This window comes from Hippocampus zosterae, chromosome 10 (assembly GCF_025434085.1).
Source record: "Hippocampus zosterae strain Florida chromosome 10, ASM2543408v3, whole genome shotgun sequence".
NCBI lineage: Eukaryota > Metazoa > Chordata > Actinopteri > Syngnathiformes > Syngnathidae > Hippocampus > Hippocampus zosterae.
In genome coordinates, this window is record NC_067460.1 from 23,399,717 (window position 1) to 23,424,469 (window position 24,753).

General features: G+C 45.2%; 3 protein-coding genes, 1 long non-coding RNA gene and 1 other non-coding gene across 6 annotated transcripts in view; 3 read left to right on the top strand and 2 right to left on the bottom strand.

The window, feature by feature from the left end:
* Positions 1-7,584, bottom strand: part of gbe1b (glucan (1,4-alpha-), branching enzyme 1b) — a 61,682-nt gene extending 54,098 nt beyond the window's left edge. Inside the window, exons 1-2 of the mRNA XM_052078446.1 lie at positions 7,302-7,584; positions 2,073-2,242 (exon numbers count right to left, since the gene is read on the bottom strand). Of these exons, the coding sequence (XP_051934406.1) occupies positions 2,073-2,242; positions 7,302-7,408 (277 nt within the window). The 5' untranslated portion in view covers positions 7,409-7,584. The remainder of the gene's footprint in view (positions 1-2,072; positions 2,243-7,301) is intronic.
* The window catches only part of usp16 (ubiquitin specific peptidase 16), a 274,331-nt gene that overhangs the window by 149,524 nt on the left and 100,054 nt on the right, over positions 1-24,753 (top strand). The window lies entirely within an intron of this gene.
* Positions 1-24,753, top strand: part of LOC127609024 (uncharacterized) — a 220,753-nt gene that overhangs the window by 37,921 nt on the left and 158,079 nt on the right. The window lies entirely within an intron of this gene.
* On the bottom strand, positions 12,541-12,613 carry trnar-ucg (transfer RNA arginine (anticodon UCG)). Its single transcript has one exon. It is a non-coding gene; the product is annotated as a tRNA-Arg (tRNA).
* cadm2b (cell adhesion molecule 2b) overlaps positions 17,014-24,753 on the top strand; it is an 83,725-nt gene continuing 75,985 nt past the window's right edge. For both annotated transcript variants that reach the window (XM_052078553.1, XM_052078554.1), the window contains exon 1: positions 17,014-17,338. In XM_052078553.1, coding sequence (XP_051934513.1) covers positions 17,275-17,338 — 64 coding nt within the window. In that variant the 5' untranslated portion in view covers positions 17,014-17,274. The remainder of the gene's footprint in view (positions 17,339-24,753) is intronic.

A 24,753-nucleotide genomic window follows, 5' to 3' on the forward strand; every position in this document is an offset into this window, starting at 1 on the left:
TCTCCGGGTGCTCCGGTTTCCTCCCACATTCCAAAAACGTGGCAGGCTGATTGAACACTCTAAATTGTCCCTAGGTGTGAGTGTGAGTGCGAATGGTTGTTCGTTTCTGTGTGCCCTGCGATTGGCTGGCAACTGGTTCAGGGTGTCCCCCGCCTACTGCCCGAAGACAGCTGGGATAGGCTCCAGCACCCCCCACGACCTTTAATTATAATGAATATATATATATATATATATATATATATATATATATATATATATATATATATATTCATTCATTCATTCATCTTCCGTACCGCTTGATCCTCACTAGGGTCGCGGGGGGTGCTGGAGCCCATCCCAGCCGTCTCCGGGCAGTAGGCGGGGGAAACCCTGAATCAGTTGCCAGCCAATCGCAGGGCACACAGAAACGAACAACCATTCGCACTCACACTCACACCTAGGGACAATTTTTTGAGTGTTCAATCAGCCTGCCATGCATATTTTTGGAATGTGGGAGGAAACCGGAGCACCCGGAGAAAACCCACGCAGACCCGGGGAGAACATGCAAACTCCACACAGGGAGGCCGGAGCTGGAATCGAACCCGGTACCTCTGCACTGTGAAGCCGACGTGCTAACCACTGGACTACTGGGCCGCCCATATATATATATATATTAAATAATGTGGACAGTAAAACTGAATCCGTATAAAGAAAAACGCACACATATGCACATGAGTACTAATTGCATAGCGATTTGTCGCTCGTGTATTGATGACGTCAATTTGCCCCAATCACAAGCAGGTATCCCAGACTTAAAGTTTTTTTTTTTTTTTTGCCTACACCGCCTAACGTGGGCTGAGCGTATAGCGTCAAAGTAATTTCATTTCATGCACAGGTAGGAAGCAGCTGCACTTATTTTTAGTTTGGGATTTTTTTTTCTTCTCCCCTAATGTGTCAAATGAGAGTCATGCATCACAAGCGGTATGCGCAATAAAGACAAGTGCGCAAATAGGTTAGATAGAGGGGGAAAAAAAAACAAAGTGATATGAAAACAGCTAAAACTGGGCCTCGAGTGCGAGGTCTCTTGTTTATCTATTTGACGGACGAGAGGCAGCCTGGTGTGACGTCGCTAATGATGATGAAAATAAATGATGTCGACAGACACGGAGACCATTAACTTGATCTGACTTTCAAAGTTGGCACGGCGGGTGAAAAGGAGGTCTGAGCGCAAAGGCAAAGGCACATCCTTCGCATTTCCCATCAGCGAGCTGGCGATGATGAAATACGCAGCTGCCGAAACATTTAAAAGGCAGACTCCCACCCTCTAAAAAAGGCAGTCGCACTCGTCGGTATTCAGGCTAATCCTCGCCCGATCAATATTTGCCCCATTTCCGACTCTCCAGATAGCCTCGTTGCACCTGCAGCTTGCCCCGTATCTTAATTTCTGCTTCCTTTGCGTTCGGTAGCGCAGCCATGTTGAATTTCTGCTTAAATGCTCAGCCGAGACGCGAGGAAATCTCTTGACTTTGTTGGGAACAAACTCCGACTCAATGTTTGACTTACAAGCAGGGAACAGGGAAGAATTCAACTCGTAAGTCAAGGCGCCGCTGCAGAATTCAACTCGTAAGTCAAGGCGCCATTGTAGAATTCAACTCGCAAGTCAAGGCGCCACTGTAGAATTCAACTCGCAAGTCAAGGCGCCACTGTAGAATTCAACTCGTAAGTCAAGGTACCGCGGTAGAATTCAACTCGTAAGTCAAGGCGTCGCGGTAGAATTCAACTCGTAAGTCAAGGCGCCACGGTAGAATTCAACTCGTAAGTCAAGGCGCCATTGTAGAATTCAACTCGTAAGTCAAGGCGTCGCGGTAGAATTCAACTCGTAAGTCAAGGCGTCGCGGTAGAATTCAACTCGTAAGTCAAGGCGCCACTGTGGAATTCAACTCGTAAGTCAAGGCGCCACTGTATCTTTCGCTCTAGTCGTCCCTTGGGTCATTTTCGAGCATCACATCATCTTTGAGCAGGAAATTGCCAGACTATGGTGCTGGAATTCTGATGGAAGAGCTGCGCGTTCTCACCGCCGAGAGCTCACTTACTGAAATCGCCGGTGAGGAAGAGGGCCTCTGCGGCGGGAGCCCATTCCTTAAAGAACAGGCTGTTGTTGGGCTGCCGTTGCACGCCGAAGGTCCGGTAGCTTCGCGTGAACTGGTCGAAGCCGCCCTCGGCCTCTTCCAGCTGGAAAAGCTGCTTCTGGAACAGCTCATACCTGAAAAAGCAGCAAGGAGAGAGCAGATGAAAAAAACAAATGGCAAATCTGAATTGGAAAATTTACAGCGGGCTCTCATCTTGCCCGTCTGCTGCCATTGACGGACTAGAACGTTAAAAATATCTGGCCGACAAGGCAACGCGACTTCCACCCATCCCGAAAGTTAAAAAAGAAAAAGTAAAGTGGATGTGGTACTGTTTTTTTTTGTTTGTTTTCATTTTCTGGACCAAACCAGGTCGTGAATCATTCTCAAATTTGAATTGGTGCGTTTTTTTTTTCCACCGTCAACTTGAAATAACATCCTGGCTTTCAATCAAGGGGAAGTACGTTAATGGGGCTAAATGGAGAGCTTGGACATCGGCAGAAAGCTTGACTGATGGAAGATAAGATTTAGCCGCAGATAATGACGTTAAATCGCAACCTGGAGACACTGCGTCAATGTCAGTCTCGCTCTGAATAACCGGCGTCGTGCAGAACTCGCCGCTGTTAATAAGCAGCGCCGGAGGAGACATCCCGCTTGCCTTTTCTCTCCTTGGCTCCAATTTGAAGGCTTCACGGCGCCGCGAGATGTCCCGCCGTCTCACGCAAACAGACGGACGGGTAAATAATGAAGCGTGTCAACAGAGGAAGGCCCCGGCGGGGGTGTAACGCGCACGCGGCATCAATGCCGCTTCACGCAATCATCGACGCGGCCGCCGGCGTTCTGTTGAACTACGGCCCCCTAGGGGGCGGCCAGGCCAGGCTCACGCCGGCTGAAGCTGGCGGGGGCGGTGGGGGGGGGAGCAAAGTCCAACAGACGTGACGCAGCCCTCGGCCGTGACACGCTGCCGAGATCGGAAGGGTCCGTCTGTGCGGGCAAAGGTCTTTTTTCCTGATAAAGCGGCCCGATTCTTTGGCACGGTGCCGCCGGGCGAGAAGGCTCAGCGTGATGCCAAAGCTGGAGATTCGACTTCCCACGTGACGCTATTTAAGACTGCCGGCCGCACGATGCCGGAGGCTTGACAGAGAGCCTCATCGGGTAAAATCACCAACGGGCCCTTTGTACACAACCGTAAGCGCCGGTGGGTCGGCCGTGCATTCGGTGTACACACGTGGTATAATAAATAGTGTATGTGTGATGTTTTCATTAATCAATATATATCGTTGTATTAATGATTATTGTGTTTAAAGTTTGTTTAGTGCATAAATGCTCGAATAACATGTTGTTTTTACTGAAACTCTTGAGACACATCCTGCTATTGCCGAAAACTCATGATTAAAAGCAGAAGTACATCTGCTGATAGTATGTGGAAAAAGTACAAAACAGGATGTTCTCATAAGATATGCCACTTGGTTACACAACAAAAGTAATGTGGCTGGGGGGGGGGGGGGGGGGGGGAGTGAGAATGGCCACTCACCCCCTCCCTAGCACACATTATAGAATAAAAGGAGGAGGACGGAGATCATTCGGTAGAGTCTGCTGCGGGTAGCGTATGGACGCCCAGCTCGTATTGAAGCTCACTCTGCTGAGGGTGTTGGCTCTCCACCCTAATGGCATACGGTAAGAGTTCTTTAGCTTCATACAACTTGTTTGAACTGTGTTATCACTTCTGTGTGGGACCAATAAAGTGCCTATTGTTGGGTAGCCAGAAGTGTCTTGTCGTTATTTCTGAGTGCCTATCTCCGACGATCCTATTAAAATTGACACTCACACCGATTGAGTATCAGAAGTGTTTCAAAACAACACGCCTTATTCAGCACCACAAATATTGATCAAAAATGCAATACGGCAACAGAAAGTTCGGAATTTTGACAGAAATCATGAATTTTTTTTATAGGTAACACATCATATTCACCTAAGCTCGTGATCATTAAATCTCCCAATGTGTGCCGATCGCTACAGAAATTTTTTTGTTCGTCGAACTTGACCGGTTAGAAAAATGCTGACGTTATTGTGGGCCGGCTTGCTGGTCTTGTGAGGCGAACTGTAAAACTGACTGGTTTAAGAATGAGAGTCCCAATGCTGATGCAGTTGAAGCGGAAATCTGATCTTCACCCCCCCCACCCAAAAAAAAATCTCATATCCACATGAAAGAACTGCAAGCAGCGCACCCAAGAGAACCGACGAAAAGAAGAGGATAGACTATTTGGAATACATTTATACCATTTGAAAGTGGAAGTCAGTGTTTTGTGATGGAGTTTAGGCCAGCAGAGAAGATTCTGCTGGGCCCGAACGCTCCGCCAATGACCACATCGGGAAATCAGAAAAAGAATTTAGGAGGGAACTTGGAACGATGCCTTGGTAGAAAACACACCAAAGCGACAGCAAGCGACTCTCTTTCAACACTTTCATGTCTCCACGTCACATTTTTTTTTACGTGCGAGAGCAACGTAATCTATCGAAAAACAATTTGCTAATCTCAATTTTGGCAAATGTGAACAAATTTCTCGTTTGCCATGAAAAAGAATCCAAATCTGTTCAACCGGATCGATAAACAAGTTATCGCTTTGTGAACACTTTGAGGAAAAAAGTAAATTCGCCAACCCCGAAGACGAATACATTTTTGACTCATGCTGAGACATCCAATATTGGTCTAACTGTAGGGTGAGCCTAAAGGGGGAAAACAAAAAAACTATGCGGCAGAGCGATCTATCCAACTCTTTGCGGGAGGGAACAATTATTTGAGCTCCACCAGCAGGGGGTTGGTGTTTGACTCGCACGTCTCGGATTCGGTGAAGCTTGGCAATTCCAAGCTAAGGCGTATGATGGAACTGACACTTCTCTACTCCAACGCAAGGTTGGAGTCCGCCACAATGTGCGTTGCTGAAACTACCAAGCGGGTGGTCCCTAACCTGCCACATTGCCAAAGCGCACCCTCGTGAACACGGATATTAAAAAATAAAAATAACAATGTGAGCCCTGAGTGCAGATCCCGCTCCATGCGAGCAATTGCTTCTTACTGGAGACATGCAAGTCAATCACATTGTGATTTTAATTGAACGCCCAGCAGGTAAGGGTGGCTAAATAGGAGCAAAATGTCATGAGAAGCTTTTTATCTTTGCAAACAACAGCCAGCGTTCTTCCTGGTGGCAGTTTTGTGATAGGAAAGGGGGAAAATGTGACAACAAACAGCTAATGACCCACAAATTAAATTCATTGAACGATATGAAAGTGGTACTGTACACGTGTTTCCATACTGGCTGTTTTTTTTAAAGGCTAATGTTAAAAAGTGGTTTGCTTCTGTACGACCATGGACACATATTTTTTTCCCTCAATTATTCTGCTTCTATTTCAGGCAAGATGTGTCATACATCCATTAAATTAACGATGGCATTGGGCAATTCTGTATTGAGCCTACTTCGGCCCAGTAATGAAGGTAGAGTGCAGTCATTCTCAAAGAAGCATTATTAAATGACCGTGGCATCATAAACAGAAGCATCACTTAGTATCCCCACCCCCCACCCCCACTCTCCAAGGTATTGCAGCAAGTCAACAAGTTTGCACAGTTTGTCAGTGGTCACGTTGCACAAATACGAGCCAACTCATTCAGTCTACCATGCATTAAAAAAAAACATTGTCAACTCTACTGAATGGTCATTTGCTTTAAATGCACACTGCTTGAGTGGGGCGGCCAACCAGCCAGCGCGCACGCAATTACAATGCGCACGGGAGCTGAACGGAGTCATCTTACAAGCACATTAGCACAAGAGAATGACAATCGTTGCATTTTGGGCCAACACGCGGCAATTTGAAGAACACTTCGGAGCAACCGAGGTATTGTGATAAAACTCGAAGGCGTACTTAACTCACATTGATTGATAGGAATACACAATTTGATGAGATTTTTTTTTTCAAGATGTCATATGGCCCACACAGGACCCAATGCTTAAAAAGGTGCCCAACCATACTGGCTTAAAAAGACAATGATAGGGAATTAACTACCCATTAATTAAACATCTAGGGTAGGGATGCACCTAATAATTATTTTAATAAACGATGAATTTGCTGAATATTTTACCCCCGATTAATCAATTAATCGGATCGATAATGTCCACTCCTTCTGTCAGAAAGAGGACTACAAATTGACCGTGTGGAAAATGCACAAACATAATCTGAATAAAGTTTAGTGACTGCTTTGGTCTGTTATAGGCATCAGAAAATGTGAACATTTTTTTGGATCAGTGTTAGTCAAGTAAAAACACACATATGCTCATGTATTATTTTGATTCAGCACAAAAGTTGCCAATTTTAAGACGTTGGACTTGATTTCAACTTAGTATTCATGACACGTTGACTGAGACTTAAACTACGAGACTTGACCATTTCTTTTGGAGCCGTTTTGGTGTAATACAGTATCCTTGGCAGGAACTCACCAGTATGCAAAGTATTATGGAGGATGGAGATCACTAGATTTGGTTTGAAGTAATATTTTCTTAAAGGCTCCAATAATACAGTTTAAAGACATTAAATATGAAATAATCATGACATTTATTGTATTATGTGGCCGGTCCACCACAACATGGAACCCTCCCCTCAAAAAGTTTAATGGTGGGCCTTGATATATGTTATGTTGAATTTTACTAATCCAAGGGACTTTGTTTCAGATGTGCTTGTGCTTTAGAGAGCTCTACAAATAAAGTTTACTTGAATTATGACTTGCACTGCCTTCGACTATGAATTGGTCACGGCACGGAGATGGCGCTCCTTGATGACGCATGCCAGCGACGCGCGTTAGAACTGACAGGTTTGCGCATGCTCAGGACTCCCAACCATTAGAACAGCGCGAGTTTGCGACTAATTTTCTCGCGTTTGCGTCTGGTCACGTAAGTCGAGGACTGAATCTTCAAAATATTGTGGTTTGATGTCGGCGAATAGGAGCCACAATGACATTAAAACCTTAAAATGTCACACGTAAACACGGGGGAACTGGAAGGTGTTGCAAACTTGAAGTTGTGTGGTTAGGGGGTCCAAAGGTACACCTGTGAAAGCATTGACCTCAGCGCGTGACATTCGGCGCTGTTTTTCTTTTCTGCGTTTCTTTTGTTTTTTTCTCCAAAGCGCCATTCGGGAAGCATTTACCTCCGCTTGAAGTCCTTCGCGTAGGGTTTAAGGTACGGGTCCATTTGAAGGAGAGTGTTGAACCCAGGAATGGTAATATTATCCTCCAGTTCCGCCATGGTTTCCATCTCGAGACCGAAGCAATCGATCACCGAGCGCGGCTCTTTGCCTGCCTCACTGTGTGTGCGAACAAATAGCAGGAATGTACACCGCGGAGGCTTTTTAGTGGGGCCCGCCGTGACTGGAAGCGAACCAAGTCCGTCCTCCTCTTACTGCACGCGGGTTTGTTTACCGCCGAGAGGAGCCGAGTTGAATCGAAAATTGCCGAGTGCGACTGTGACGCCTGCCAAGCCCTGAGCCAACTGCCACGTCATAGATGGATGACTCAGACGGACCTTTTAGAGCAGGCTTGTGCAGCTCCAGGCCTGGCTGATGATCAGATCATCAGACAGCTCCGAAGCAGCATTAGAACAATCCAGATTATTTGAATCAGGTGCGTTGCTGCTGGGAGAGCTGGAAAACAGGCAGAGCGCGGCCCTTGAGGACCGACTTTGGACACCCCTGTTTTCGAGCATAGGTGTCAAATTGTCCTGCATGTTTTTCAAGTCTCCCTGTTGCAACACACCTGATTCAAATGAACAGGATCAATGTCAGGCTTCCGCAGAGCTTGCTGATGATCTGATCATTTGAACCAGGACCTGAATTTGACACCTATGTTTTAGAGTTATCAATATTTAATAGCCCATTTAAATATAATTCTTTTACAATGTCAAGAAATGAGAGACCCTAACGTATTATTTTCACGTGATGAATTGTTTTCAGGCAACATGGTGACCTCCAACTTTTGAACCTCAAGGTTGAATCATACCTTCAGGGTATTTAATAAATAATTGTTGTCTTCCATGTTTGTTTAAATCAGATTATTGACGTTTTGTTTTTGTAAAGAGTGGAATAAAGAATTAAAAACATTTCGGCACAAATTAACTCCTACTACTGGGCTCGGCTGTCTAAGTTCGGGTTTCAAACTCAGGCAAGGGTTTCAAAGTCGGGTTTTGAACTAGAGGTGGGGATTAAAAATAGGGCTTTAAGATAGTTAGGTTTTCAAATTAGGGTTTTAAACTCGGTTTAGCGATTTGAACTAGGAGTAGGGTTTCAAAGTAAGGTTAGACTTTCGGGGTAGGTTCTCAATTTAGGGTTAACCTTTCAAAGTAGGAATTTTACCTGGGATTGGCGTTTCAAATTAGCGTTCCAACTATGCTTAGGGTTTGAAAGTACATGAAACGTCTGTGAAAAGAAGGAATCGCGCTGCTGTGAAACGTGTCATCCTTGTCACCAAATGAAAGTTTTTGACCACTGCGGGGCAAAGCACAAAGGGAGCGTCATTGGAAGGAAGCATCTGTTTGGAGAACAAAACACACACACGCAACGTCTGCCCCTCAAGGTTAAGTCAAGAGATGTCACCTGTGTTGTGCGCGGCAACATGAAATCACCTTGGCAAGAAGGGAAGGGTGAAAAAAAAAAACATTCAAAGTCAGTTTTGTTTTGGGGACGGCAACTTTGAGGACCTTTCCTGGCTGTTGCTACTATTTATGGCTGCTGCCTATGTGAAGATGAATTTGTCATTGAATAAGAGCAATCCAAACACAGCTGAGCCATAAAAAAAAAAAACAACAAACGAGCTGCAACAATTAATTAATTCAGCATGTATTGTATTGTATTATATTTGGCAGCTAATCGATGAGCAAATTCATCACTTTTAATTTCTGATCATCAATAATCTTTGAGCTACAAATGCTTGCTCAATATAACGTGTTGTAATTAATAGCCATATAGAGCTGTTTTTTATGTACTCAGTCCTCCTGGCTAGTGCTAATTTCTCTCCCCTAAAAGTCCCGGCGGAAAAATATCCGCAAAAATTACAAATAATCAATGAGACAAGTATGATCAAAACAAACAAAAATATATTTTTTAAAATCTTTGATGCAGGAAGTCGGCAAAAAGTGAACGCGAGCGAGGGACAACTGTATCTTTTCAAAATTTGCAGTTCTTTTTTTTTTAAATTGTTTTGTTTACAGCTGGCTATCACACTGCAGTTGTTTTTGTGGCCTGCTTATGATTTCAGTTTTTTTTGTTTGTTTGTTTCAGGGGGTGTCTGGCCCTTAAGTTGACGGCCCTGCCAACGTCCACATTCGAGCCCATCTTGCATAATAAAAAAAAAAAAAAAACACATTCAAAGCAGACTCCACATCGGCACCCGGGCGCTTGAATCCAATTTTTTCCCCCCTGTCCTTGTTTGTACGTTCACCTGAATTTCACCCCCAGAAAACTGTTTCTGTGCCCCCAACCTCCCCACCCCACCCCTGAGATGCCTCTCATTTCGTAATTTATTCATTCTGAAGAGTTTAGATAAAACTGGAAAACAATGCGTGTGTATTCCCAGCGTTCACAGCAAAAGATCCAAATTTTAATACATAACCAGAATGGTGTTGCCATGGAAAAAACGTCTCTGTAGGTCTTGTCGTGCGTTGCAATGATGATGAAGGGGGCGGAGGGATGTAATTACTCATTCAATGCCTGTTATGATTCATCAAAGCGCTTAAGTGAAACATGGCCTGAGATTTGCTTCCTGGTGTGTCAAACTGGGCAAAACACCTGCAAGGCAAAAAAAAAAAAAAAAAAAAAGTGACGGTGGATTAAGCCGCCCAAATCGGCAAAGACTAAAGCTTAAAGGTGAGAAAGAAGACTCAACAATCAAAAAGGATAATCAGTGTTATCTGCTTGGAACGTTTCTCGATGGATACTTTACTTCCTGGAACACGTTGTGAAACTGAAACAACCGCGCCAAAGTGCTTATTGAATTCCTTGTTTTAAGGCAGCGTGAAGGAAAAATTGGCTTCTTGCTCCAGGGCTCCCCCTACAGTTATATCAAGATCCAAGCTGCTGTCGTATTTTATTCTTAGGAATTATGTTGAAGTGAGGGGAGGAGCTTCATTTAGTCAGGACATCTTCATCATCTTCATCTTCCGAGCCGCTTGATCCTCACGAGGGTCGCGGGGGGGTGCTGGAGCCTATCCTAGCTGTCTTCGGGCAGTAGGCGGGGGACACCCTGAATTGGTTGCCAGCCAATCACAGGGCACACAGAGACAAACAACCATCCACGCTCACACTCACACCTAGGGACAATTTAGAGCGTCCAATCAGCCTGCCATGCATGTTTTTGGAATGTGGGAGGAAACCGGAGCACCCGGAGAAAACCCACGCAGGCCCGGGGAGAACATGCAAACTCCACACAGGGAGGTCGGAGCTGGAATCGAACCCGGTACCTCTGCACTGTGAAGCCGACGTGCTAACCACTGGACTACCGGGCCGCCCCCAGAACGAAACAACGATGAGTAAATAAATGAGAGGTGAAAAAGAATCCGACAAACTGAAGTTGACTTCGCACGAATAATGCGGCTTGTTTAGCAAGTGTCGCAGCCGGAAAGTCAGTCGCGTGACGTCTGACAACCTCGCTGACTCCCGTTGACGAGTCAAGCAAGCTGGTCAAACTCCAAATGGAATCGCGCGTTCGTCAAATTAGGTCCGGTAAGGTCGGACGCAGACGCCACACAGGCGGTTTCCTTCTTCTCGGGATCAAATTGGATGTTAGGGATCAGTTTGCTGAAATATTATGAGTCATAATTCACTTGAAAGAGAGCCTCCGCCTCGGCGTGAGCGCCGCTAAGTGAAAAGGTTAACGCCGTGCTAGACGGCGGATGATGCTAATGAGAGGTGATAAGTTCGCTTCCAGTCTTCAATTTCAAGGATGGAGGAGTCTCGGGAAACGGGAGAACGAGGCCGACGCGAGGGGCCGGATGGCAAGATGAAAAGACATTAGACGAGGCGGTGGCGGCATGTCTTGAAGAAGATGAAATGCCGGCGGGGATCAGTCACACCTGCCCTGTCGCGACTCTGGCTCGTAACGTATGCGACTCGTTCAACGCGTAAGTCACACCGAGAGCGCCGCTCGTTTTTTCCACCCGCGTTGGTCCATATTAAAAATGCATTTTCGGGCCTGCCTAGCGCTGGTGGTGATAGCGTACGACCCCGCGCGGCAGGATCCTTTTTTTTTTTTGCCAATAAACAGGAGGAAGTCTTTTTTAAATTTCATTTCATCAAGTTTTTGCTAGCTGAGAGGGCAAACAAATTATGACCAACGCTCTCAACTTGCTAGCAGAACCTACCATATCATATTTACTCATATATTATTTTTTTTCAATTTGTAAACAAACAGCTCATGATACTGATGGCTTTGATGTTTACAAAAATATACAAAAAATGTGGCAAAAAATAAAAATACATTTGCAAATTGCTTATTTGTCTTTGATGCTTAGCAAACATTTATGTCGGCTTCAGTGAAGACTCTAAATTGCACTTGCTGCTGACCAAAACGTAAACGTCAGGTTCAGTGGAGACGAAATCATCTTTTCTGTTTACTGATTAAAAAAATAAATATAATAGGTTTACCGAAGACTTTTGGTGTCTTTGATGTTGATAAAAAGAAGACTGAATTGTCTTTGTTGTTCAGAAAAAAAATATTGTGGGGTTACAAAAACAATTTCGCAGTCCAAGTTGAAGCTAGCATACGGCAAACGGTGACTTTTAGTTTAGCTTGACGAAAAGAAAAAAAACGTCACAGAGACAATGAAAAATGGCCATACACACGCGTACGCACACACACTGTTTCTGCGCATATATTTGTGCTTCACCTTGTTAGTCGCACAAGGAATACAGTCATCTAAAATTAGCTGCGCCACTTGAGACCCAGCAGGTAGGTAGCGCCCCGTGCTAATAGATCCTGGAGGTGAAGTACCCATTAGCTCCAAAGGCGTATTCACCTCTAAACAGATGTTTTTGTGCATGTTTAAACGAAAGGAATGCCAAATGGTCATTGTATTCCATCTGCGTCGGTTTGGGTTAGGTTTTCAAACAATAAGAACAATAGCAAATCCTGCAATTTACGTGGAGTGGATATGGCAACATCCATCTGTCAAAACTTAGCCAGCCGAGCTAATGAGGCTAGCTCCCGCCTCGAGGCTGGAAGCTTTTAGCTTGTTCACAAAAATGCTAACGTGAGGCAGCTAACAAGGCTAGCTATGTACTCCTGGTGCCAATATTTTGGTAATTTCGGTAAATTTGTACCATTTAGTTGTCAGCTGAAACACCGACATGACACAATTGCTAGCAGACACATTTACCCCTCCTGGCTAATCCACAAACACAACCACGAAGGGACTCGAACCCTCAATCTTCTGATCCGAAGTCAGACGCCTTGTCCATTAGGCCACATGGTCATGTGATGTATCCTTCTTTTCCAGGGTATTTCACCTAAAAATGAATGAGAAGTTAACGCCATTGAGACCAAGGTTTTAGGATCGTCGTAATGTTCTTGAAGAAATGTGATTCCCCCGTCCTCCAAAATGGAGGCAAACTTTGAGTACCGCAGGTTTTTTTTTCCGACCCTGAAAATTTCAGAGCTCTCCGCAGTTGCCTGTGTTTATCTAACGTAAATCCAATCCCGCACGTGATCAGCATCCGTCCAGTATTAATCCAGATCTGAAATGGAGACTTCACTTGCGCTTCCTTACATCGCATCACTTATTTATATCACTTTTAGTTCACTTTGATGCAGGGAAGTCTTGTAATTGCCTGCACCTCAGTCATCTTGTTTCCTTGATCAAATTTTAATCCGTGTGTGAATTATGCATCGCCACTGCATAGTGAACGTACGCTTGGAATTTTTCTTTCAAAAACAAAATCTTGGGTTGAAAAAAAATAAAATAAAAAAGAAAGCAAACATCAAGTTGCTCATCTTGAGCAAACTTTGTTTCTAAGCCGTTTGTAAGACGCACATAAAAATAAAAAGGCTGCTAATGGAAGTTGCGGGGAAAAGTTGTGATGTTGTTGACCGCAGCGCAAGTGCTGCACCGCTTTGCTTGGCTTTTTTTTTTTTTTACGGCCGTCTTTTAGCGGTTTGCAAAGAGTCTTGAGTCATTAGTCACTCTAAAAAGCCGCGGCGAGCGGACATCTTAATATGCTCAAAGTGGAGGCCAGACGCCGACCTCGGGAGAAAAAGGAGAGGCATCGTGGACGCCTGTTGGGAAAACGACAGCGAGTCAACAATATGGTGCACGAGGCAGACACTGACGATAAATCCGCAAATGATGAAAAAGGCTGTAACAACAACAACAAATGCCGAAGTCGTAGTTACCATCAGCAAAAGTCAGGATGGATGGACTACCGAGATGAAGCGCACTCGTGAGGAAGAAGAAGCGATATTTATCCATTAGTTTTAAACAATAGCCTTGGACTTTTTTTTCACCCTATGAAAAAAGACTTTATTCTCACTGGACTAATACTTCCTCAAAAAGTGTCCCTTCATTTCCTCAAAATAATGTAAAAGCGTTTATTTATTTTTTTCCACCAATCAGATTTACAATACAACAATACAATTGACAATTCAGATTGTTCAATCAGCCTGCCACGCATGTTTTTGGAATGTGGGAGGGAACCGGAGCACCCGGAGAAAACCCACGCAGGCCCGGGGAGAACATGCAAACTCCACACAGGGAGGCAGGAGCTGGAATCGAACCCGGTACCTCTGCACTGTGAAGCCGACGTGCTAACCCCTGGACTACCGGGCCGCCTTACTTGTATTTATATTGCACTTAATTGAACTGTGTTTGTTTTTTTTCTTCTTTCTACTCACAATCTTGCTGCTGTAGACTGTAAATTTCCCCATTGTTGGACAAATAAAGGATTCATTGCAAGACTAATAAAGGTTTTCTTAATTCTTAACCTTAATTTCAAATTCATCAAACGAGGCCTGCCATCTGTGGTAAAGCGTGATGTCATCATTTTTCCCTCTTCGGATTGGTTGAGCTAATTGGTCTTGCAATGTGCATGGAAGCTTGACACCTGGGGGAGGACATGAGTCAAAAAAAAATTTGCAAGGTGGACTTTTCACAACAAACGACTTGGTGAGGGTAGGTCAGCTAACGCCATCTGAGGCCGCCCTGTTTCAGTTTGAAAAAAAAAAAAGATTTATTCGGCACTTTGAGGGCAGCATGTATGAGTGCGCAAGCTAGCTTACAGGTAGCAGCAAGGAAAGGACCTGGATTGATGTCTCAAAATCAGCATTTCTGGTGAGTAAAAAATGTTTTTTTATTTAATTTCAAGTGTTTATGTTTTGGTCAGGTTATTGAGTGAATATTGATTGTGAACTGTTCCAAATGGTATTGTAGTGGAGAACTTTGGAGATGGAGCATTAGCTAGCTATGTGTCTTGCTCATGTAAGAATAGCATTTATTCCACAGATGTGAAATCTCTCTCTCTCTCTCTCTCTCTCTGGCCTTTCCATTGATTTCAGTGGGAAAAGCGAAATGAATTAAATGTGTATCTCAAAGCACCGCCGTACACGGAACTACGTATCTCGCTTCCACCTGACTTCAAATGTGGTCGTGGACACGCCTTACAAAATGGCTCCCCTGTCAGGGTGTCACTTGTGCAATTATCCCTTCGTGCGTCCGGCGGCGCGTTTCTGTAAAAGATGGGGGGGAGTAGGGAGGAAGCGTGTGATGAAGTCGCCAAGGGGAGCAGATGGTCAGGAGGAGCGAAGAAACGTGACTGGCGTTTTTGCAGCGGAGGCGCTGAAGAGTTGTGACAGCTTCATTTTGGAGCCGAGTAGCGTGGCCTTTTTGTTAACGGACAGCGTTAACCCCGTTGAGTCTACCGTGCCGCTGATTTTAGTTCTCTCGGTGCTTCTCAATTTTTTTTTTTTTTAACAGGGGAGAAAATGTTCCCATTTCAGGTTAATCCAAATGCAGTGTCAATTAAAAAAAATCGTTTGGACCACAAAAAGACCAAAGCCAGCGGAGGATTTCTGTAAAAAAAAAAATCGTAACGCTGCTCATTGACCTGCAACATAAGGGGGAGTGTTTTCAACCTAATCAGCCTCTTGGCATGTTGTTCCGCTTCAGCCTTTTAACTCCAAACCTCCCTTAGGAGCTATCAATGCTTTCAATACAGTTAACCCCTTGAACCTGGCACGATAGCGAGACACACTCGTCGTACAGCTTCGCTTATGATTCACAGCAGCAGCAGCGTGCGGTCGCCATGGCACAGATTGAATCCCGCGAGGCCCTGAAGGGCAATTCTTCGTCACTTTATTAGATCGGTGAGAGCAGATAAGTCTCATGCGGCTGACACGCGACCAAAAAAAGAGATGAAACATCCAATGTTACGTGTGAAATGATGTATATTAGTTTTCACCGATGCATACATTTCAGCCACCCGTGATTACAATATTTTTAAAAAAATATTTTTAACTAACCATGGCACCAACTCGTGATTATATATGTACAATTGGTCACTTGTTGCTTGGCAGAATTCAAGTAGAAAAATGAATCGTGTGCCAGTAATGCTTTCCTCTGCCTTTCATTCATTCATTCATTCATCTTCCTAACCGCTTGATCCTCACTAGGGTCGCGGGGGGTGCTGGAGCCTATCCCAGCTGTCTCCGGGCAGTAGGCGGGGGACACCCTGAATCGGTTGTCAGCCAATCGCAGGGCACACAGAGACGAACAACCATTCGCACTCGCACTCACACCTAGGGACAATTTAGAGTGTTCAATCAGCCTGCCATGCATATTTTTGGAATGTGGGAGGAAACCGGAGCACCCGGAGAAAACCCACGCAGGCCCGGGGAGAACATGCAAACTCCACACAGGGAGGCCGGAGCTGGAATCGAACCCGGTACCTCTGCACTGTGAAGCCGACGTGCTAACCACTGGACTACCGAGCCGCCCGCTTTCCTCTGCCTTTTCTCTTGAAAAACACACTAAAATGCCCCCCCCCATCCCCAAAAATGGGATTTTATTCCTGTTCTATTTCACATTTTGTTGTAATATGAACAGAAAAAGGATTCTCGGGGTCTCTCTCAAAAATTGGTCTCATTCCACCAGTATTACCCGATAGGGCACAGGTGTCAAAGTCGAGGCCCGGGGGCCAGATCCGGCCCCTACGTCATTTTATGTGGCCCCGTGTGTCAACTATCATGATTCTTGCTGAAATCTGTACCGAAGTGTCAAATTATCATGGGTAATAAATAACTTTGAGATTTTGTACCGGCCCTCCGAGGGAAGCCGCAACTCCGAAGTGGCCCGCGACAAAAAAATGAGTTTGACATCCTGTTTATTTATAGGTTTTGTGTGTGTGTGTGTGTGTGTGTATATATATATGTATATATATATATACATACATAGACAGTTCTCAAAATTTATTTTGCCATTAAAAAGACACACATTAATGGCATGGGACCGTTTCAAGATGTGGGAATCTTGAATTATTACTTGATTCACCCAAAACTGGAAATGTAACATACATTTATGAGACACAAGGCAGATTTGTAGGCTCTTTATAAAATTTTCATGTAAGTTTATATTTGGGCGAAACAATGACATTTTGGGGTGTTTTTATTGTTGTCAACCGTCCAAAAAAAGGGTCATTTTGATCCAATTTCGAAGGGTTAAGAGAGCCAAGCTAATTTGTTGCGGACCCTCAGATTTACGGCTCGCCAACCGCAGTTTGAGAACCACCGAGGGGGCGTGGCTTTGTCTCCTCCCCGTCATCCAATCAACGAGCAGCATGGGAGCCGCGGGTTGCACGTGCAGGCTGCCGATCAGCAGTCAGCGTCGTCCTGCTCCAGAAGCGGACCAGCTGCCCGCCGCCCCCCCTCACCCCTCTCCCCAATCCTCAGCCACCTCCCTCCTTCCTCTTCCTCCTCTGGAGCATCATCATCATCGTCTTTGCCACTCAGAGTTCATCCATGTAAAAGTCTGCGCATCCCCCGTCTGGATAAGTGAACCCCCCCACCCCTTCCCCCCCTCCCCTTATTCGTTCCCCACGCGTGGAGCGCCGAGTCACGGCAAGGCAGCGTTACACTTGAGAAGTGAAGATGATGATGGGCCAGCGGCAGTTGCTCTTCCTCCTCTCCAGCCTGGCCGCGAGCATTTTGGGAGGTGAGTGCAAGCGGGGGGAGGCTGCAGCTGCTGCAAAACCGGGGCGTGGTGTGCGTGGGGACCCCCCAGGCAAGACCCCAAAAAAAAAAAAAAAAAACCATCACGTCTGTTGTGATTCTCCATCATGTGTATTGCGCGCGCTGGAGTGCGTGGAAGTTGCGACGTGCGCGCGCTGGAGTGCGTGGAAGTTGCGACGTGCGCGCGCGTGCTCCCGGTGAAAACACTGCGGCGACGCAAGTTTGTGTGTCGGCAGGAGGGCAGAAGTTGTGTGTTTGTGTTTCGGGGATTCGATTGCGCTGTTTTGACCGCAGCAGTCACCTCTAGCTCAGGTGTGTGTGTGCGCGCGCGCGCGCGGCTCTGTGCGCGTTGCACGCGTAACACGCGCTTTCGGGCATTTTTGACTGGGCTTTGTGTGGCAAGTTGGAGTGTGCAGCAATCCGATGTGCCGCTCCCGGAACGTGTGTGTAATCGGGTGCCTTCCTCAGTCCCAAAAGTCTCCAAAAACGTCCCTGATATCGCCCCACCCTTTTCGTAGTGTAGATAGTCCCGTGCACGCGCAGCCGCCGCCCCTGTGTATAACCGCTAACCGTGCGCGTGCACGTAACAGGTCGGAGGCGCATGAATGAGTCGCTCCCTCCTTCGAATGATTAAAAAACAAACAATTCAAATGTGTCACACATCGCCCATAAATCAACAAAATTTGCAACCATTTTTTTAAAACCCGAAACATTCCAACTTTAAATCATTTATGCTACATTTTAAAATGTTCATCCTATTCAATGTACTTGCATTTTAATCATCATACAAAATATGTTTGACCGTAACAATATTATTCAATATGCGATTCATCTTTTAAACCATACCGAAGAAGGAGTAAATAAAGGATATCTTATCTTATCTTAATTGATGAATGAGACGTTCCTAACTGTGTTGATTTGTGTGGAATCGACTGTTGATGAATCACATCTGAGGGTGATTAAACAGAGCGCACCAACGGGGGGTGCTGTGGATGCACAAAAACTCGTTTGCTGTCTCGTGAAGTCCAGCAAAAAGTCCCTTGTACTGTGGTCTGGACCAAATGAGATTTTATTCTGGTTTCGGGAACAAAGCGGAGGGTTTTTTTTCCTCATTGGTGCCCCTGGCTGAAGATGGCCTCCCATCCAGCTGTGGCCCGATGACGCTTCCAAGCGCTGACCGCCCGCTTTGCTTCTTGGAGAGTTGCCCACGTTTGATGTTCTGACCGATGCGATGTTTTGCACAACTCTCTTATGATTGGGGCACCGGAAATTTTTTTTTTAGATGAATGGATGGAACGGCCTTTTTTTTTCTAGCTATTTTGGTCTTTCATGAAAGCTGTTACCAACTTAGAAGGAGTCAAGGGTGCCCCAACCCCCCAACCCTAGAAAGAAGAAAAAAAACGACCATTTAAAATTTTAAGTGCTTCCCATACTCAAAATCTCAGCAAATTTGAGGACACTTTCATCGTAATGAAAATTGGCATTTGGATGATGTCGCTGTCCTCACCCCATCGAAATTGGCTTGCGAGCACCGCCTGGAGTAAAAAAAAAAAAAACAGCCCCCGGAGCGTGTGAAATTTGGCAATCATGTCATTCATGAGTTGAGCTAAAGCTAACTAATTATTATTAGTTACGATATTATTATTTTTTAGTTTGTGACTTTAAGCGTGTATGGCTTTAAAAGGCCGGCCCTGTGTTGGTAAAGGTCAAGCGAGGCTGAAGCGCAGTTTTGAAGCCTCAACTGCGTCGAACCAAATCTGAAACATGTGTCGTCTGCCATTTGCTTGAACATATGAGGTATTTTCTACGGTAGTGCGCGCAGTGGACATTTCGATCAAAAGCACCCCCGCCCAAAGTGTTGCATAAAGATTCAGTAACAAGATTAAAAGGTCCATTTGTGGCGTGTTTCATTTCTGCCGTATTGATTAAGGGGCAAACATGCTGATTCTCACGTCGTCCATTTTGTGCCGGCAGAAGCCTTTAAGGAGTTCTGTTCTGCTGCCGCACGTTTTATTGATTCCGGCTTTGTTTGCATCTCGACGTGTACTCGTGTGACGCACATGCTGCGAGGGAGGCCAAAATGATATCTCGTGTCTTCTAACCGCAAACATGAAATTACAGGTCAAGGTGAAAGAGAGAGCCCAGAGGGTTGAATTACACCTTAATCCTTGTTTGATTCAACTATCATTTTTGGTCAGAAAAAAAGCAGAACCCCCCCCCCCCAAAAAAAAAAGTTGACCTCATATTTTGGTTCCGTATAATTTCTCTCTTCACTTCTCAAAATCAAATCGTGTTGTTAATTTGCTACATTAGCGTGCCATAGGTCCTGACATGCACAATATTGGAGCTAAGAATATTACCTGAAATTGCGTTCTCATCCAAAAGTTGATCATTCATTCATTCATTCATCTTCCGTACCGCTTGATCCATGTGTAGTATTTATCTGCTCGAGAAGTCTGCAGTAATATTAGTCGATTTCAACAGAGGATAAAGAATATATACCCCTGAGAATTGTTACGTTTGTCTACCTGTGCCGCTGCACCATTTTGGTTCCGTATAATTTCTCTCTTCACTTCTCAAAATCAAATCGTGTTGTTAATTTGCTACATTAGCGTGCCATAGGTCCTGACATGCACAATATTGGAGCTAAGAATATTACCTGAAATTGCGTTCTCATCCAAAAGTTGATCAATGTATAGTATTTATCTGCTCGAGAAGTCTGCAGTAATATTAGTCGGTTTCAACAGAGGATAAAGAATATATACCCCTGAGAATTGTTACGTTTGTCTACCTGTGCCGCTGCACCATTTTGGTTCCGTATAATTTCTCTCTTCACTTCTCAAAATCAAATCGTGTCTTTAATTTGCTACATTAGCGAGCCATAGGTCCTGACATGCACAATATTGGAGCCAAGAATATTACCTGAAATTGCGTTCTCATCCAAAAGTTGATCAATGTGTAGTATTTATCTGCTAGAGAAGTCTGCAGTAATATTAATCGGTTTCAACAGAGGATAAAGAATATATACCCCTGAAAATTGTTACGTTTGTCTACCTGTGCCGCTGCACCATTTTGGTTCCGTATAATTTCTCTCTTCACTTCTCAAAATCAAATCGTGTTGTTAATTTGCTACATTAGCGAGCCATAGGTCCTGACATGCACAATATTGGAGCCAAGAATATTACCTGAAATTGCGGTCTTATCCAAAAGTTGATCAATGTGTAGTATTTATCTGCTCGAGAAGTCTGCAGTAATATGAGTCGGTTTCAACAGAGGATAAAGAATATATACCCCTGAGAATTGTTACGTTCGTCTACCTGTGCCACTGCACCGTTTGTGTTCCAATCCGCATTGCTTCGATTGCAACTACTGCAACACCAGTGCTGGTTTTGTTAGCCCTTCCATGGCGTTTTGCCGTGTAGGCCTACTACGCGACTGACCTTTAACATTGGCCATGACGGTGATACTTGGAGCGAAAGGAATAAAAAGCCTCGCTTTTGTCACAGCGCTCAATGGAGAATGCAGAACTTGTCAAAAAAAAAAAAAAGGTCTTGGAGGTTGCGTGCTCCACTGAGTGCTATTCTGCTCTAAACTGCTTTCTTCTATGTTTGCAGTATTGCTCTGCCACCTACGCAGAGCAATTTTTCATTGGGAGAGCATACGGCGGGGTGGCACTTTTCTACGCCACTTGATAGCTGAGAAAATGCACTTGGGTTTCATCTGACTCCGTGTGCGTGTTTATATAGAAAATATCTGTTAAATGAAGTTGAGGGCAAAGCCGAGTGAAGCTCGGAGCTGTCACCTATATGAGGCTTGCAGACACAGTGAGTGCCTCCCTATTCCTGTAGCCGTCCATTCACCTGCCAGTTTTGTGATGAATTTTGGTGGACCTGTCTAGCATGAGTAAACAAAAAAAAGTCTGAAGAAGCCATGGCCAAAAAGACTGGAAGTTCACCCCGTTTTGGAGGAAATGTCCTCATTTTTTTGGACATAAAGAATTTGGGGAAAATTCAGCTCCCAAAGCCAGTTTCATTTCGCAGCATGAAATTTGGTGGTCATGTCGATGACAAGAAGACTCACAAAAAAGTCTGAACAAGTCATACCCAAACAAACATAGCAAGTCCAGCATTTTGCACTGGAATGTCCATTTTAGCATCAATTGGAACATTTTCAGGGACGTCTTGAGTAGCAGAGAGTAGACCCACAAAAAAAAAAGAGTCCCCACCTAAAAAACATTCACAGTCCACAATTTTGGTTTGAAGGGGCCCATCTTAGGGTCCTGAATTAGAACCACATACATTAGACAGTTGACTAATTGCAAAGGTTTTTAGTTTCATTGGCGTGGGAGTCGAACCCCCAACCCCCCCAAAAAAGTCTCACAAGCCCATGACCATAAAGACAGGATGTCTGCCATTTTCATCTGACTCTGCAATCTCGTCTCATTTAGTCCATTGCCAGGGGTCCTTCAACACCTATCACGTGTTGTGGGAGCTGTGGAAAATGTCCCCTTTCGGTTTTCAGTGTTGCTCCTAAAGCAAAGCTTGCGACACTTCTTTTTGGTGCCGTTTGGCGGCGTTGACCTTTCCCGGGCTCTCTTGGCTCTCAACCCTGCTCAAGTGGGCTTTGTGCCCAATTACGGATGAGCCTGCAAATTTCCTTTCACCACGGCGATCGGCTCATTTTTCTGACGCTTAGCCACTCAGCTCAATTTCGAGCATGGGTCCTTAAGACTTTTTTTGTGTGTTTTTGAGGATTTTCCACCTAATTTTGTATTGATTGGTAAAACTGGTCTTGGGGGAAAATTATTATTATTATTGGTATTATTATGAGTAGTTTGTCCAGGATACATGCTTTTAATCAAGGCTCATTTGAGTGTGTAGTTTGTCCAAGTATGAATTCTGAAATTTGCCCAAAGTGGCTTCTTCAAACAAAGTGAGACTTCTGTTTTATTTTCCTGACATGGTTCCTTTAGACTTTTTTCATGGTTCCCACTACGGCAGACTTCCCCCACCCAATTTCCAGTTCATTCATTCATCTTCCTAACCGCTTGATCCTCACTTGGGTCGCGGGGGGTGCTGGAGCCTATCCCAGCTGTCTTCGGGCAGCAGGCGGGGGACACCCTGAATCGGTTGCCAGCCAATCGCAGGGCACACAGAGACATCTGGGGACAATTTAGAGCGTTCAATCAGCCTGCCACGCATGTTTTTGGAATGTGGGAGGAAACCGGAGCACCCGGAGAAAACCCACGCAGGCCCGGGGAGAACATGCAAACTCCACACAGGGAGGCCGGAGCTGGAATCGAACCCGGTACCTCTGCACTGTGAAGCCAACGTGCTAACCACTGGATACCGGGCCGCCCCAATTTCCAGTTGTTTGCTGAAAATATTTGTTCTAACTTTCCATGGGGCGCCAAGTGTGAAATAATATTTTTGGGAGAAGCTAATCAATGACTTCGTTTCAGGAGCAAGTTTGTAATTTCCAAGAGGTTATTATATATTTTTTGCAGTGTAATCCCACGTCTGTTATCGACTATTTTAGTAATCGACTAACCTCCAGAAAATTCTATCAAATATTTGGACAAAATATATTTTTGCTTGGTTAAAGAGCAATTATGAATATCCGTTTGGTTAAATTTTTTTAAATTCCCATTGCTCAGAGCAAGAGACAATCTTCCTCGTCTTTCAAGGCTTTTGCCATATTGGAGATTGACGCACGTTAGGATGGCGAATGCAGGCGTGTGTATTTTGCAAAGCAAGGTGGGAGATAAAAGCCCAGAATCGCATGTCCTCATAAAGAGAGGGATCAGCTGCGGTCCGTACGGCAGCTGCATACCGATGGAGTGGGGGGTGTGTGGGGGGGGGGGGGGTTAAAGAGGAACAAGAGGAGAAGATGGAGCCTTGGAGGCGGCAAGGGGGAAAAAAAAAACGATGACAAGCCTTTGACAGAGGAAAAAAAATGTGAGACAGGAGAGTAATCCAAAATATTAACATACCTTAATATACGAATAAGGGCTGCAAAAAAATAAAAATAAAAATTCTGACGTGTTACAAAAGAAAAAAAAAGTTAGCAATATACAGTGAAATAGACGCATTGTAATTGTAGGGTTGAATTTCGAATGTGGTGATGTAGTACAGCTCCTATGATGTGGAAAAAAAAGTTTGTCACAGTCGGGAGCAAATTATACAAACGGAAAGCAAAATCTCGGCATGCGACTTGCTCCGGGCGGCTTGCGGGGGGTGGGGGGGGGGTGATGCTGGTGGGGATCATCTTTCGAGGTAAGCATTGCCCTCCCCACTGCTGCTCGCTCAGCCTTCTCGCGATTGTGCAACGTTTGGAACTAGGGTTGCGGGGGTGCTGGAGCCTATCCCAGCTGTCTTCGGGCAGTAGGCGGGGGACACCCTGAATCGGTTGCCAGCCAATCGCAGGGCACACAGAAACAAACAACCACTCACACTCACACCTAGGGACAATTTAGAGTGTTCAATCAGCCTGCTATGCAATGTTTTTGGAATGTGGGAGGAAACCGGAGCACCCGGAGAAAACCCACGCAGGCCCGGGGAGAACATGCAAACTCCACACAGGGAGGCCGGAGCTGGAATCGAACCCGGTACCTCTGCACTGTGAAGCCCACGTGCTAACCACTGGACTGCCGGGCTGCCCAACAATTGTGATCATTTTATTTATTTCTGTTATACATTTCAAAACACCCAAAGTCCCTCCGTACTTCAGTGGGGACAGAAAAACAACCATTGAGACCGAGAAGTGCCCACTTTGGGCTGAGCCACCCGCTGCCTTTTTTTTTTTTTTCTTTCTGTCTGCCTTTTCCGGGGCAAACATAATTATGCATTCAGTCGCCGATGTGCTGTGCTGCAGGTGACCTTAACCACCAGAGCAGTAGCAAGGCCCCCCCACATAATGACCACTCTCAACCTCGGGGGCCGCCATCACCGCTGCCATAAATACACAGCGCCGCGGCGGGAAGCTGCCGGCATTTTACAAATGGACACGCCGCACTCGCCGGAGGCTTTTGTGTCTTCGGTTGCCGCGGCGAGAGAAAGAGAGACGATAAAAAGCGAAAATTGTTGAAAAAGGTTCATTGAAGGCCGCCTTTTTGTTCGAGCTGCCGTCCACTCGCAGTAGTGCGGGTGGCAAGACGTCCGCCGAGAAATTTCTCAAAGTCCTAACCTGAAAAAGAGAGTCCACATGACCTCGGCTGAGGTTGTCGCAAATGGTTTGACTTGGTGCAATTGGCGATGGGAGGCGGGTCAAAGTGAGAGGGCTTATGTAACCAATGACGATTCTTGTCAATTTTCCAGTGCACCAGGTTTGTTTTGCAAGATGTTTCTGACAGATTGAGAACATTTCGCGGTGGTGTAAAAAAAAAAAAGATATATATAA